Source organism: Carassius gibelio, chromosome B5 (genome assembly GCF_023724105.1).
Source record: "Carassius gibelio isolate Cgi1373 ecotype wild population from Czech Republic chromosome B5, carGib1.2-hapl.c, whole genome shotgun sequence".
Classification (NCBI taxonomy): Eukaryota; Metazoa; Chordata; class Actinopteri; order Cypriniformes; family Cyprinidae; genus Carassius; species Carassius gibelio.
Window position 1 is genome coordinate 32461019 of NC_068400.1, and position 13675 is coordinate 32474693.

The window sequence follows — 13675 nt, forward strand, 5'->3', positions numbered from 1 at the left end:
GAGAGATGAATGACCTGGGTGCTGCTTCTAAATGTTTCTGATAAACAGAGTAGTTACTGTAATTGCAAAGTGTTGCTCCTTTTATCTGCCGAGACATGCTAGTGGTGTCCCAACAACAACCAAAAAAACCTTTCGTTACTTCGACTAGTCCACAAAGCAAAGTTTGCTTCAATGATCTTTTCTCTCTCGCACTTTATCTCTCTATCACTCTTTTTAATTGTCAGTCGTAGTCAGACTTTTGTCAGACTTAATTTTAATCATTGTGAATCTTGAATGTGAAAGTTAGATTTTCTTTCATTCTCATATTCACACAACTGTAAATTAAAAAAAAAAAAAAAAAGATGATATGTCAATGTTTTTGGTACTTAAGATATTTTAGGTCACTTTATGCGGGTTTGGCATGAACTCAGCTTCAAATCTGAAGCAGACTGGAGCACATTCTTATGTAATGTTATTATTATCATAAAGCTCCAAATTTCCAGTTGACATTTTATGTATTTTTTGTAAATATTTTGTTTTTTATCTGTTTGTCAAGCTCTTAATACCTAACAGTCCCTAAACCTCGTTTGAATGTACTGCTGCAGGAAAATACAACTTTATATTAAATAAAAAAATTAATTGATGGAATGTGTTTGTATTTTCTTATGAACGTAAGCTGTAGATGAAAGTGCACTGAGCCGACACGAAGTAGAAATTACTCTATACAATGTAATGGCCTCATGATAATAATCAATAAATAATTGGGAGGAGAATAGACCCTTGGAATCCAATTCAATTAAAACAGCTGTAGGCCTATATCAGTCAAAATCAGAAGTGCAAAAAAAAAACACAGAAACGCTTCTCGTGCAGTGCTTTTGCATGATATTGTTTAAATCCACCCAATTCAGGGTGTATATCACAAAAAAAATTACAGGGAACAAATTTCATAGATTTTCAAATATTTTTTTTATTGAATTGGATGCGGTAAAACACAAACAAACCCGATTTACACAGGTTCTACACAACAGCAATCAGATAAGTATTTTCCACACAAGTAGAAAGCAGTTCGCAAACTGCTCGAAAGAAATCGCTAGTTAACAACTGTCAATACAACATTTAATAGCAGTAGGCCTACTAAATAATCTGTGAAAAGCGTGCATGCACAGACACACACCCACTCTCACATACAACTGCTGTAAAAAAAGACTATAAAGTTACAAAGATTTGAGTAACAAACATTGTTTAAGAAGCCAGAATTTCCTCTTCTAGTCATATAAAGCCAAACTATTTAGCTCTTCCTTCTGCATAGACAGGAATTATTCACACCAGAGAAAAAAGCTGTAAAAAAGCATTCGCTAATGATTAATCGAGTAATTGCTTGTGTCAGCCAGCAAAGAGAGTTAAAGAACCAAGTCATGTTACATATGTGCAAGTTTTTATACGGTTCACAAAGCTGAAACAGGACTCAAATAGATGGGGGAACTACTGTATATCAGTGAGAAATCGTTAGGTAAAATCCCCCCCAATTTATGAAAAAAAAAAAAAAATTAACCACAGGAAGCATCCTGGTGACATGCAGACTGTTAAGACTCTAGGTTCTCTTGTTCACGTGAGAGCAGAAACATTGGTAGGATTCAAGCAAATCTTTTTTTGTCATTAACAGACCAAATTCAGTATTTTGTAAAAGACACCAAAACAATGTCTTTACTGCTTTCTTCCCCTTTTAAGCACATAAGGGCGGCGAAGCAGAGCCTGCTAACAAGAGCGCATATAAACATACACGGTTTGCTATTTGTTGATCACACCGCACACAGTAAATCCTAAGACTTTAATTGAAAATCAACAAAGTTTTACATCATAGCTTATAAGAGATGTGTTAAGAAAAGTCTCAAGTCATCCAAGCACAAGTATTTTCACGAGCGCAGCGCGAGGTGTTAAAAAGAGTTTCGCTAACTGACATATTACAAGCTTTCTATTGTAAACGGACAATAATAAGACTGCGAGAGAGTGTGTCTCTCGGAAAGTCGGTGTTTGCATGCGAGTGTCCCCTCCGAAAGTCCGCCGGCTAATAAACAACTTTCTGATCAGACTTTGGCTTCGGCTCTGTCCTACAGCGTTGCATGTTTGTGTTGAAAGTCGCGAGCTCTTTTTTTTGGCAGGGTACAAGTGCAGTTTGGAGTTCTGCAAATTCTAATGAGTGCTTTTGGGCCGTCTAAATGGGTAAACACCTGCGTGTAATTGCGCGGCGCTCGGTGCTCGGTGCTGTCAGCGCAGAGGAGCTGTCTCTGACAGAATATTCTCTGCCTGGCGCATTCAAACCGTCAACATGCTCTGCGGCGACAAGAGCTCGAGCAGCTAAACCACACCTCGTCGTTTTAACTCGGCGGAAAACTCCGTGCTCTGCCGAAAGTACACCCCAGGTCACCCCAGGCCTGACAAAGATAACACAGCGCCGCGATTTTGGGGCTCTTTAAAGAGTAATCTACATACATAACGCTGCAGGTATTATTCAATCATTTAGAAACGAAGAGCGCGCGGAGGGAAGTTGTTGACACGACGTCTAGATAATACGCGCTGCACCAGGGTATGAGGAAAGCGAGTAAAGAGGCTCCTTTCTGACAGATAAATAGAGAATGATTTAATTGAAGCAGAAGCCGTTTTTTTTTTTTTGTCTTTTGTCTCATTGAAAGCCATGGCTCATCCGAAAATAATCCCTCAAGTTGTTCCAAACCTGTAAGAGCCCCCCACCCCCCCCCCCCATTTTCTACCAAATATTGAATAAGAAATTATAAAAATAAATAAATAAATAAATAAAATGCTGTTTACCTAAAAGCTAATATAGCATTTTTACCATATATGCAACTTATTGGTTACAAGGAACTGTTCAGTTACTAACAGTCTTCAAAATATGTTCCTTTCAGAATAAAGCACTCATAAAGGTTTGAAACAACTTGAGGTTGAGTAAATGAAAACTTTCATTTTTGGGTGAACTATCTTGTTAAAACCCTTGAGGGTGTTAAAGGACAGCTTTAGCACCACTTGTAGTTGATTTGAAAGAGCTGATGGTGATTAAGATATTTGGTATGAGTTTCTGAGAAAAAAAAAAACAGTTCTGTCCCATGTCAGCACATTGGCTACACAAAGCTCATTTTCTTTTTTTTTCTTCTTTTTTTTTTTTTTTTTTAAGCTGTGCACCATTTGAAGCATGTTTTGGTATTCTAAAAAAGCTTGTTAAAAGAGTGTCTTAAGCATGTGATTATTTATTGCTAGCGGGGAGAAATACAAATCTCTTGTTATAAAGGAAAGAGAGGAAACTGTACTGTAAAACTATTGCCTACATCCATAAATTAGCACATTGAAAGGTTGAAAAGAACCACGCTTAACCTTTACATATACTGTATATACAAGAAGGGATGGACTGGGAGTAAAAAACAGCCCTGGATTTTCTCCCAAATAGGCCCACCACAACTACAAAGTCATTACTATCTCACAATATTACAGCAATCCTATCGCATTTATGGCAAATAACATCACGAAACCCATGGTGACCCTGCTGACAAAAAACAATAGAAACCATCACTGAAATTTGAATGATTCCCACTACAAATACCATTACAAACATTACAAACCATCAACTTTTAACAATTAAAACCATTAAATAATGGTTTCCTGTAGTGTGTTTTGGGACATATTACATTAAGATTCAGTGGCTTTAACAAAAGTAATGAATAGAAGGTGACCAATTACCAGTAGAGACCAACAGGCACCATTACAGTTTCCATTAAAAACCAATACAATTTTCATAATAACCAGAACAATCATTACAAATTACGTGATGGTTTCTATTTCTTTTTTTTTCTACAGAGGATTGAAATAAATGTATTATTGTATGAACTAAAATATTTGAAATCTACATAAAAAAAGCAGAATGCTAAATGTATATGACAATGATAAACATAAACCTAGAATCTAGAAACCTGAAACAACAAAATTCTGCAATTTGATTATTCATATGTCTCAAATTGTGTGTGTGTGTGTGTGTGTGTCATATTAATCAGACTAATCACCTTATATAGGCTCTTTAATTTACTAGATTTTCTAACCCAATAGCTCTCAAATGTAACCCGCAGTAAAATCATTGCTGTCTCTTTTTGAATGAATGCGACAATGTGGAGTGATAAATAGCAGTGGACGCTCGGACTAGGGTTGTCCTGGGATTTGACTCTAGAGCTAAAGGCTACATGCTGTGTATAGAGAGAGAGGCGGGCAACGGTAACCTGATTTAACGGTTTGCTTTTTTTTCCTTTAAGCTTCTCCCAACTGCCTTTATCTTCACGCCTTTTGCTTGGCATAACAAGCCCACTCTCACTTTTTTATAAGCAAAAAAAAAAGGATTGCATTAGTGCCCCCTTTTGTCAGCTGTCAACGTCACTTAATCTGACACTTTTACTTTGAGAATGAAGGATGAAGAAGTCCAGCCAGGACTTCTCTAGAACATCCAGATGGTCAGTTCACCCCTGTATACAATAATATTACCTTGCCAAAACTTCCATTAAGGATAGTGAAAGAGAAAGAGAGAGTAACTTCATAAGAGCCTTATGGGAAACAATACCGTTTCCTAACAATATCAATTTAGCTTACTGGAAATGCAGTTTGGTTTGTTTGAATAGCTAGGACTTTAGCATGCAATAATTTGTTTGTTGTTTTGTTGATGGATATGAAGACAGCATGCATAGATTTTTATATATGTCCTTATATTTGAAGATCACCTGTGCTTACCCAAGCGTGGCTGTATTTATGTACAAACTGTCAACAAAATCCTCTAAAACCTGCTCTAAAATATCCAGGTTGTACAAGAGGGCACTGAGCCCCGTCTTAACAAAAGTCTGCTGTCTGGACGAGGCAAGTTTATGACTGCGAGATGTTTTTGTTTTGTTTGTTTGTATAAAATTGTGCTGTTGTTTCAGTCTTATTAGAGGCAAACCCCAACTGTGACCGATTTTCAAATTAAAGTCACAAATTGTCTGACCCCAAATGAATGATAAATGCCTTTTAAAAAGCTTTTAGAAAGACCCTCTACATTTCATAAGAAATGAATGAAGCGCTTGTTTTACAATCAATAAACTAATAAAGGAGGGAGGAGACTGAAAGCCAGCCTGCTGTACTGAAATCCATACTGTTGTAATACAGTACTGTATTTAGAAGTGTGTTGTTCTAACTAAAAAGAGTAAAAAAGCGAAGCAAAGAAACGGTCATGGTTTTTTGTCACATTCTTATGTATTCACTATGCATGCTGCTTGGCTTTGTCCTGATCTCTCAAGTCAATGGACAATAAATGAAACCTTTTATCCTGCGATGCATAGAGATTGGAGCCAGGTCCCAGACTCTGATAGAGATCTGTGCAGTGTCCTTATTTTTTTTATTTATTTTTTTTGATTAAGGGCTCAGATGAAAATTCAGTGTCATAATTTTTTTCCTAACTGTCCACAAGGCAACATATTGCAACTCTTTAAGGATAACTGCTGGTAAGAAGAAAGAACAAAACCTGCTTGATACCATGCTGTCAGTTTGAGAAAATGAGCTCAAATGATCTCTGCTGAGAAGATAGACAACTGTAACGATGTAATGGTCCCACTACTTTTCAGGGCCATTTTTCAAAGAGAGAGAGATAGAGAGATGACACTGATATATATAAAGGGAGGGAGGTATAGAAGGGGAGAAATTCTAAATAAAAAAGGGGAGAAAATCTGTATCACTCAGTCCCGTCGCTTGATTCAAGTCCAGATTAAAAGCATTGCAGGCTGGTTTAGGCTGGATCAAACTGGATTAGGCCAAACTGACCGGCTCATATGGCCTGGGTAGGGTTGGTATGGATCCGTTGTTCAGGGGTGTAGTCTTGTCATTTGTGGAACAGGATTGGTTTAGACAGGCCGGCGAGGATTTTTGGCACCTGGACCGAGATGATTTCTGCAATCATTTCGGGAAAGCTGACCTTCGTGGGCAGAGACCGAGCTTGGACAAAGAGGTCAAAGGTGAACTGGTGCAACTTCCGAACAATCTGGGTGAGGGAGAGAAAAGAGAAAAAGAGGGGAAAGGAGAGATAAGAACAAGCACAATGACAACATGAAAAACATGTAGGGATAGAAAAATTCAATAAGTGTCATGAAAAGTATCATCATTTCCATGTGCTGCCTGCATTGATTTAGAGTCAGATTTACTAAATAAATAACATAACTCAGTTAATGGCACTAACAAAGCCAAAAAAAAAAAAGAATAAGAAATTACAGTGAACTGAATGCACATGTTACAGATCACCATCTGAGGCCGGTTCTGAGCGTTTAGGTGTGGATGATGCAGCAGACTACCACAATCTGGCATACTATGCTGAGATTATACTAGGGTTGGTCAGATAGATGATGCCATCGTGTATCACCAATGGCTGACAGACAACACGATGTTGAGCAAGCATCGTGATACCTTCTCCCTACCCCTTCAGTGTATTACAGAACCCTTCAATTTGAATGCGAGCTTGTATTTTACTTTCATTTCACTTTCAAACTCACTCAGTTTATACTATGGAGCAGCAGTATTTACCACAAATTATACAAGATTAGATGTTTGTCAGTGGAGCTCAGGATAAAAAAAAAAAAACATTTACCATCTTCCCCAGTCATCTCTTCTTATTCTCTTTATGTGATGGTGAGTGAAATTGTTTGTACTGTAAGGTAACAGGCTACTGCAGGCAAGTGGCTTGCCATTTCCCTTTAGTGAACACATTATAGAACACATTATGTGTTTTCCGTGCCTTTTCACGGACATCATCCAATGCCCATTTGGTAGACATCGCCCAACCCTAGATCAGGGTTCCTCTTGGCCAGGAGGGACAATGCACGGCAGAGTATAGCTCCAACCCTGACCAAACTCACCTACCTACCAAACTCACCTACCATGCTCAGGTGTTTTTTTTTTTTTAGGTTTAGAGCTACACTCTGCAGGAAAGAGGATCTCGTGGGCCAGATTTGAGGATCCCTGCCCTAGATTGCACAGCATTCACCTGCATTAGCTCTTTAAAATGTTGACTACACAGCACATATTCCTGGTCTTAATGATCTTCTCCATCATTTGATGAATTACTGCTGACATCATCAACAAAAATATACACAAAAGTCTAATTCATAAAATTAATTTTACTTTCTGATTAAAGATGGAATTATATAAAAGGAACAAAGGAATATCAAAGGAACAAAACATTAAATATTAGCTTAGTGCACGTTTAAGTGTAACATAAGATAAATTAGGCATTACAGTAGCTTGGAAAGTAGTGCACTGTGCCATCAATGACACGGTCAAAGGTATAGTCCTCCCAAGAATATTTAGAAGTATGTGTGTAACGTTTGCTGATCCCTTTTGACTTTCAAAGTATGAAAAAATAAATAAATAAATAAATAAATAAATATATATATATATATATATATATATATATATATATATATATATATATATATATATATATATATATATATATATATATATTCAATAAAAATAGATATACAACCTTTAACTGTTTGGTTGCCCAGAGGTTTGAAACAACTTCAGGGTGAGTAATTCATGACATAAAGTCTGAAGAACTAGGTCTCAAGCGATGGATCAACTGAGAAAATGCACAACCTAAATGCAGTGTATGTCACTTCAGATCAAAGTATCTGCTAAATTCAAATAGCGCTGAGTATTGTCATCAATAATGAGCCTAATTTACATATAATGGTGTGTTTGTGCTGAAAAGAATGACAGTTAATTTAAATACACTTTCCGCACATTTAGCATCTGGTTAAAACCGGACTGCAGATTGTTAATGATAAAAAAAAAAAATGCATGGAATAGTGGCACAACTTTTTAGTGAATTTGTCTGTAATTGTCATATTTGTGTCATGTGTATGAAAACACACACACACTTGAGAAAAATTGTGGTCCTTTACATTTTGTGGTAACCATACTTTTTTATTAATAGAAAGTTTGAAAGAATAGAAAACTTTTACTTGAAATAGAAATGTTCTGTAACAATGTAAGTATCTTTACTGTCACTTTGATCAACATAATAAATCTTTGCTGAATTAAAGTATAAATTTATATTACTATCACCAAACATTTGAATGGTAGTGTATCATGCCAGTATTGCATTTAAGACAAAAATCAGTATTTTAGTGTGTGTGTGTGTGTGTGTTACTAACTGGTTGCAGTGAGTCCATCAGTCGGGTCAGCTGTTGGAAGCGCATGGCGCAGTTGGTCTTCCTGCCATAGTTGATTAAACGATCAAGCTCATTTATGTATGTCAGACGCAGATCATCAAAATACTTCTGACTCTTCAGCCCCTCCACTGGAACTGCAGAAATGGAAATATAAACCTTCATTTGAACATGCACACATACCTGCATACACTTGAAAAATAACATGATTTAATTGAAATGTACTGAATTTGTGTGTTTGCTTATTGCATTTTGCATGATTTATTACACTGTGCTGGTAATGTTTTTTTTGTAATACAAATAGGAAATACCCTACAAACAGGGTACACAAGGTACCAAAACTCTTAACACTAGTCTCTTAGTTTTTAAAAAAATTATGTTTTTGTTCTTTTTTTTTTAACTACTATTTAAGAAAATGGTCAATGAAAGGGGGTACCTTTAGGGGTCATGCTAAATATTATATTTGATTTGTTGAATACGGTCTAAAAGCTCTCTGTACAGACTAAAGTCAGGATATAGATATTTTTTATTAGCTTCTTGAAAAGCTTGGCTCATTATATGTTATAGAAGATTACATAACATATATCTCACACCGGAAAACAGGAATGATGCCTCTAATTATTATTATTAGTTGTATTTTAATTTGGTTTATTTTAGTATCCATACGAACAATATTCTGAACACACACACACACACACAAACAGCAGTAGACTCACTGATGCTGAAAAGGAGGAGGGCCTTCATGCACAGGAACTCTTCCTGTGTGACCTGCAGCAGCACAAACTCCTGCGAGAGGTGCTTCATCTGAACACAGTGCTCGTACATACTGGAGATATGCATCCTATGACTGACAGATGAGGGACAAATTAATTGATATACACAGAGAAAGAATCAAACAAAGAAACATCTGAAAATAACGAACAGCTTGTAACAACTTTCTTCTCGCTAATTACCATACAATACTGACTACTGAGTAATCATCTAATGATTCCCAAATCTCTCACTAAACGAACTGTATTTCATGCCTAATACACAAGTTCTGTCATCAGCAGTGGTATGGGATTGGCCAAAATGCATTTAGGAAGTTTTCTATTTCAGAAAATGTTGAAAAAGGCCATTGAGAGCATGTGAACCCCCCAAAAATCCAATCTCTCCTGGGATTGTGTTTGTGACAAAGATCCTCCACACCATAATAAGCCAGCAATAAATTATAAATGAATCTTGGAAGAATCCACGACGGGACTCTTATTGTGTGCATGAAGTACAAGATATGTAGCTGCCCAGGAAAGAAAGAGAGAGACAGGGGAAGATAGAGAGGAGGAAGGGGGTAGAGAAAGGGCCGCCGAGGAGAAATGAAAGAAAAATGAGTGAGAGGAAAGATGGATTTGAACATATACGAGACAAACAAATGGACAGAAGAAAATGGAATGGGAGAGAGAAGGCAACAATGCAGAACACAGATGGGTGTCGGACACAAAAGAAAACAGGCAAATAAGAGCAGAGCGGATGTGAAATTGAATGAGACTGACTCATTGAAGACCAGGTCTGGTGCAAAGTACAGCATCCGCGCGTTGGCGTTCTTGTAGGACCTCCAACCCAGTGCAAAGACCATCACTCCCATCCAGGTGTGTTGAATGACTGTCATCTGATCATCTACATGCAGGTTACGGAAACCTGAGAGACAGGAGAGATGGGAGAGATATTTGTGGTTTGTGTTTGCTGCCAATAACTTACAGTTTGTCTGCTGCTTGGGTAATATTTTTTGAGACCAACTGCATTTTCAACTATTTCAGTTCCACCATCTCATGCCATGAATCACACTTCACCTGATGTTACTTTCAGAAATAAGTATGCATGTCAATCTAAACCGAGGATTTTCAGTACATTGATTTGAACCAAATAAAACAGTTTGTAGAAGACCAGGCAGCATATGCACCACTTTCAGGAAACAAAGGGGAAACAAGCTGAACGTTCTGGGATAAACTTGATCTCACTTCCCTCATAACACATTTATCATTGGATTCAGTGCAGATTAAAATGCCAGGCCTCACAGTTTTATTAATGCTATCAATAACAGGAAATTGGAGAACTGCAACCAATCACATCAAGCTGATTCAATCAACCGATCATACACTGTCACACTGAGCTTCAAAAAAGGGTTCTTGCCAAGCCACACCTCATTCGCTTTCTATCTCCCATCCTGGTGTTTTTCTCTCAGTATTTGATGGTTTGATGCCACCGCTGCATTTTACATATGACTGAAGTCTGCCTTTGCTTTTCAAAAAGCCATTTATCAAAGCCATTAGAGTGAAGGAGATTACACAACACCTCTCAAGCCTCTGAATTAAAATACAAACCATAATTAAATCACTGAGAAAAAAAAATAACCAAATCAATTTCCACTGATGTCCTGACTTGAATCACCAGACAGGGTGATCTGGTTATTATACTATTGTGTCAATCATGGCCGTTTTTGGGGGATTGGGTAAAAACTAATATTTTCTTTGTCATATGAATACATGTCAATACAGATTAAAAAATTTTTTTTCAAAAATGTTTCTAATTCTATTGCTGAAGGTAAAATGTTTTTTTATATATTTTTTTATTTTGGCAAATATCATTAACTAACTATTGACTGATAAATATATCAAGTGTTTAGTCATATCACATGACATTTTACTAACCTTGTCTTGTAATGAAAATGTCAATATATATAGACTCGCTAATCTTTACAAAGTCATGAGGAGCTGCAATATTATGAGAATAAAGACTAAATGTTTCGAGAATAAAGTTGTAATACTATGAGAATAAAGTCTAAATATTACAAGAATAAAGTCGAAATGTTTTGAGAATAAAGTCAAAATATTATGAGGTTAATGTCTAAATATTACGAGAATACATTTTCACATATTTTGAATTTTGACAACGAAAAAAGTTTAACTCAAATCAATTGTTTCATATAAATACAGTGATTTAATAATTAAAGAGCTCTAAAACTGATTTTGAAAGCTGAGACATTAAAAGTAGGTCTATCAAAAGCACGAATCTTATTGCTATCGGGTGTCTGGTGCTCTTCAAATAACGAAAGCAATGGAAGATATGAAATATTATTTCCAAGCATACAGTCTCCGCGAGTATGACACATGGTATGATTTCTGCTAATAATCCCACATATATTTATGAGCTACAGCGCCGCCACCCCCCCCCCCCCCAGGAATGTAGATTGTGTGTGAGCTGATGTTAAGTTAAAAAATTGTTATTCTCGTAATATTTCGACTTTATTCTCAGAATATTTCAACTTCGATTTTTTTTTTCAAAATGCCACTAAAACGCCGTTGTATAATTCTGATTTGGTGAAAGAAAAGCTTTTAAAAAAATAAGCACTAAAGTGGCATTGTTGTTGCTGTTGTTGTTGTTTTCAAATAAATAATACATTAATTTCTGTCATGACAATTCTCTGAGGGACTGGCATGGTTATGTACATAACAATCTTAATGTATTTGGTCTTGGCGGAAGAGATCTGCTACGCTTCTGCTGCTGCTGCAGAGCAAGTACAGAGACTTGCTACTGCCAATACATCCACAACATGCTGCTGTGAGCATGTAAGAAATATTGCTGCTGCAAATATGACATACATGAAATAAACCCCATATACTGTAGCATACATGAATCACCTCATAGCAGATCTATACAGGTGGAACTGGGGAAGTTGGAGGGTTTCTGAAGCAAGCTGTAACTGCTACAGTAATCCCTAGTCATATATTTGAATGCTGAGCAGCGAGCTCATTGGATACCAATACAGGAGAGAAACCAGTCCCCTTATGAAACAAAAATATATTGCAGTATATTGGAAAATATCATGTAATATATTAGGCATATATTCTTATATATATTATTTTTTTTCCAATATATTGCAATATATTGAAAGCGGCAATCATTTGTATATTTTCCAATATATTATATAATATAGGTGTCATCAATATATTATTAAATTTATTCAAATATATAAAATATTAGAAATAAAAAGGGAAAATAATATATTACAATATATCACATTATATATTAAGAAATATATTGGTAAATATATTTTCCTTTCGTTAGGGTCAGCTGTGCCATGTGATGATGTCATTAGGTCAGATTGAGTTAGACTTATTGGACTGAGCCTTCTAGAGTTTCTGAATTCAACTGAATTCAAATTATTCTTTCAAAACAAATTTTGAATGAGGCTTTTTTTTTGTTGTTTTTAATATATCTTGACCGTTTTAATTATTTTCCATCAAAATATATCAAAATACATTTTGATCTGTGATAAGGTAATCCTTAAGCACCCCAGTCTCTGTTTGTTGAATGATGATGCAGATCTTGATCTTACTGTTAGCCAGCGTAGGATTCTTCACACTGCTCTAACTTCAGCCAAAAAGATAATCTTTAAGATTTGGCATGAGCCTACAATCCCAGCAGGTAAATTGTGGCTCATAGAAATTAAATACATTGCACTATTAGAACTTACTACAGCGAGAATTAACAAAGCCAAACCAAAAACACTTAGGGCCTGGAGTGAATTTGTTACAAAGCTATCTCTGATAATAACTCAATAGGCCATCCGTATGGATAACTTCTGAGCGCTATCAAGGAGGAGCAATGGAAATCCTGGAGCTGGGTTGTTGTTGTTATTCCACCCCTTAACTTAACTTAACTTTTTTTTTTTTTTTGTACAAGCAAACCCTGGTCTTGTACATAGTTATTTGTGGTCACAATTGTGGACCTTGTTCAACCTTGGAAAATAAATAAATAATCATAAAAAAAAAATAAAATACATTTTGATCCAAAAATGTAAAAACATGTTCAGCATAGAGGTTTAATCAAATTTCTATACAATTTATGTTTGTGTAATTTATTTATTTATTATTAATAGATGCAAAAAAACAAAACATGAGCATCAAGGTTGTGACCCCTTTATAAAAAGCAAAACTGAAATGTAAATGTGACATGCTTAAATTACCTGGAAGTCCTTTGGCCCATTTCACTACCTTGACAAGTTGCCTCTCTCCCAACTCATTAAGGCTGGTGAGGAGAGCAACTGCCGAGTCAGGCTGAGCATGATCATGGCCCGCGTTCACCACCTCGGGCTCAATGGACTCCAGGATATTCAGGAAGATCAACTGTGAGTGGAACGTCAGGCTGGGCTTGGGCGACAGGCACTGGATTGTCTCTGATGGGCCCTGAACAGGGCCAACCTCCTCTGGACCTTTCATCTGTCCGATCTTCCTCAGCTTGCGGGCTGCGGCACAGAACAAAAGCAATATACGGAAATAAACAGGGTGGGAGTATTGCCTTTGTTAATTCAACCTGCACAAAAACACATTATTAATCTCGAACACTTCTTTATTTTATTCAGTACATATTATTTTGGAGGCAGTGAAGCAGGTGGTCTCTAAATAATGAGGTTGGCA

General features: G+C 36.4%; 1 protein-coding gene across 1 annotated transcript in view; it reads right to left on the bottom strand.

The window, feature by feature from the left end:
• Positions 1 to 921: 921 nt before the first annotated feature.
• LOC127958840 (androgen receptor) overlaps positions 922 to 13675 on the bottom strand; it is a 60627-nt gene continuing 47873 nt past the window's right edge. Inside the window, exons 4-8 of the mRNA XM_052557853.1 lie at positions 13225 to 13503; positions 9752 to 9896; positions 8939 to 9069; positions 8208 to 8359; positions 922 to 6037 (exon numbers count right to left, since the gene is read on the bottom strand). Of these exons, the coding sequence (XP_052413813.1) occupies positions 5879 to 6037; positions 8208 to 8359; positions 8939 to 9069; positions 9752 to 9896; positions 13225 to 13503 (866 nt within the window). The 3' untranslated portion in view covers positions 922 to 5878. The remainder of the gene's footprint in view (positions 6038 to 8207; positions 8360 to 8938; positions 9070 to 9751; positions 9897 to 13224; positions 13504 to 13675) is intronic.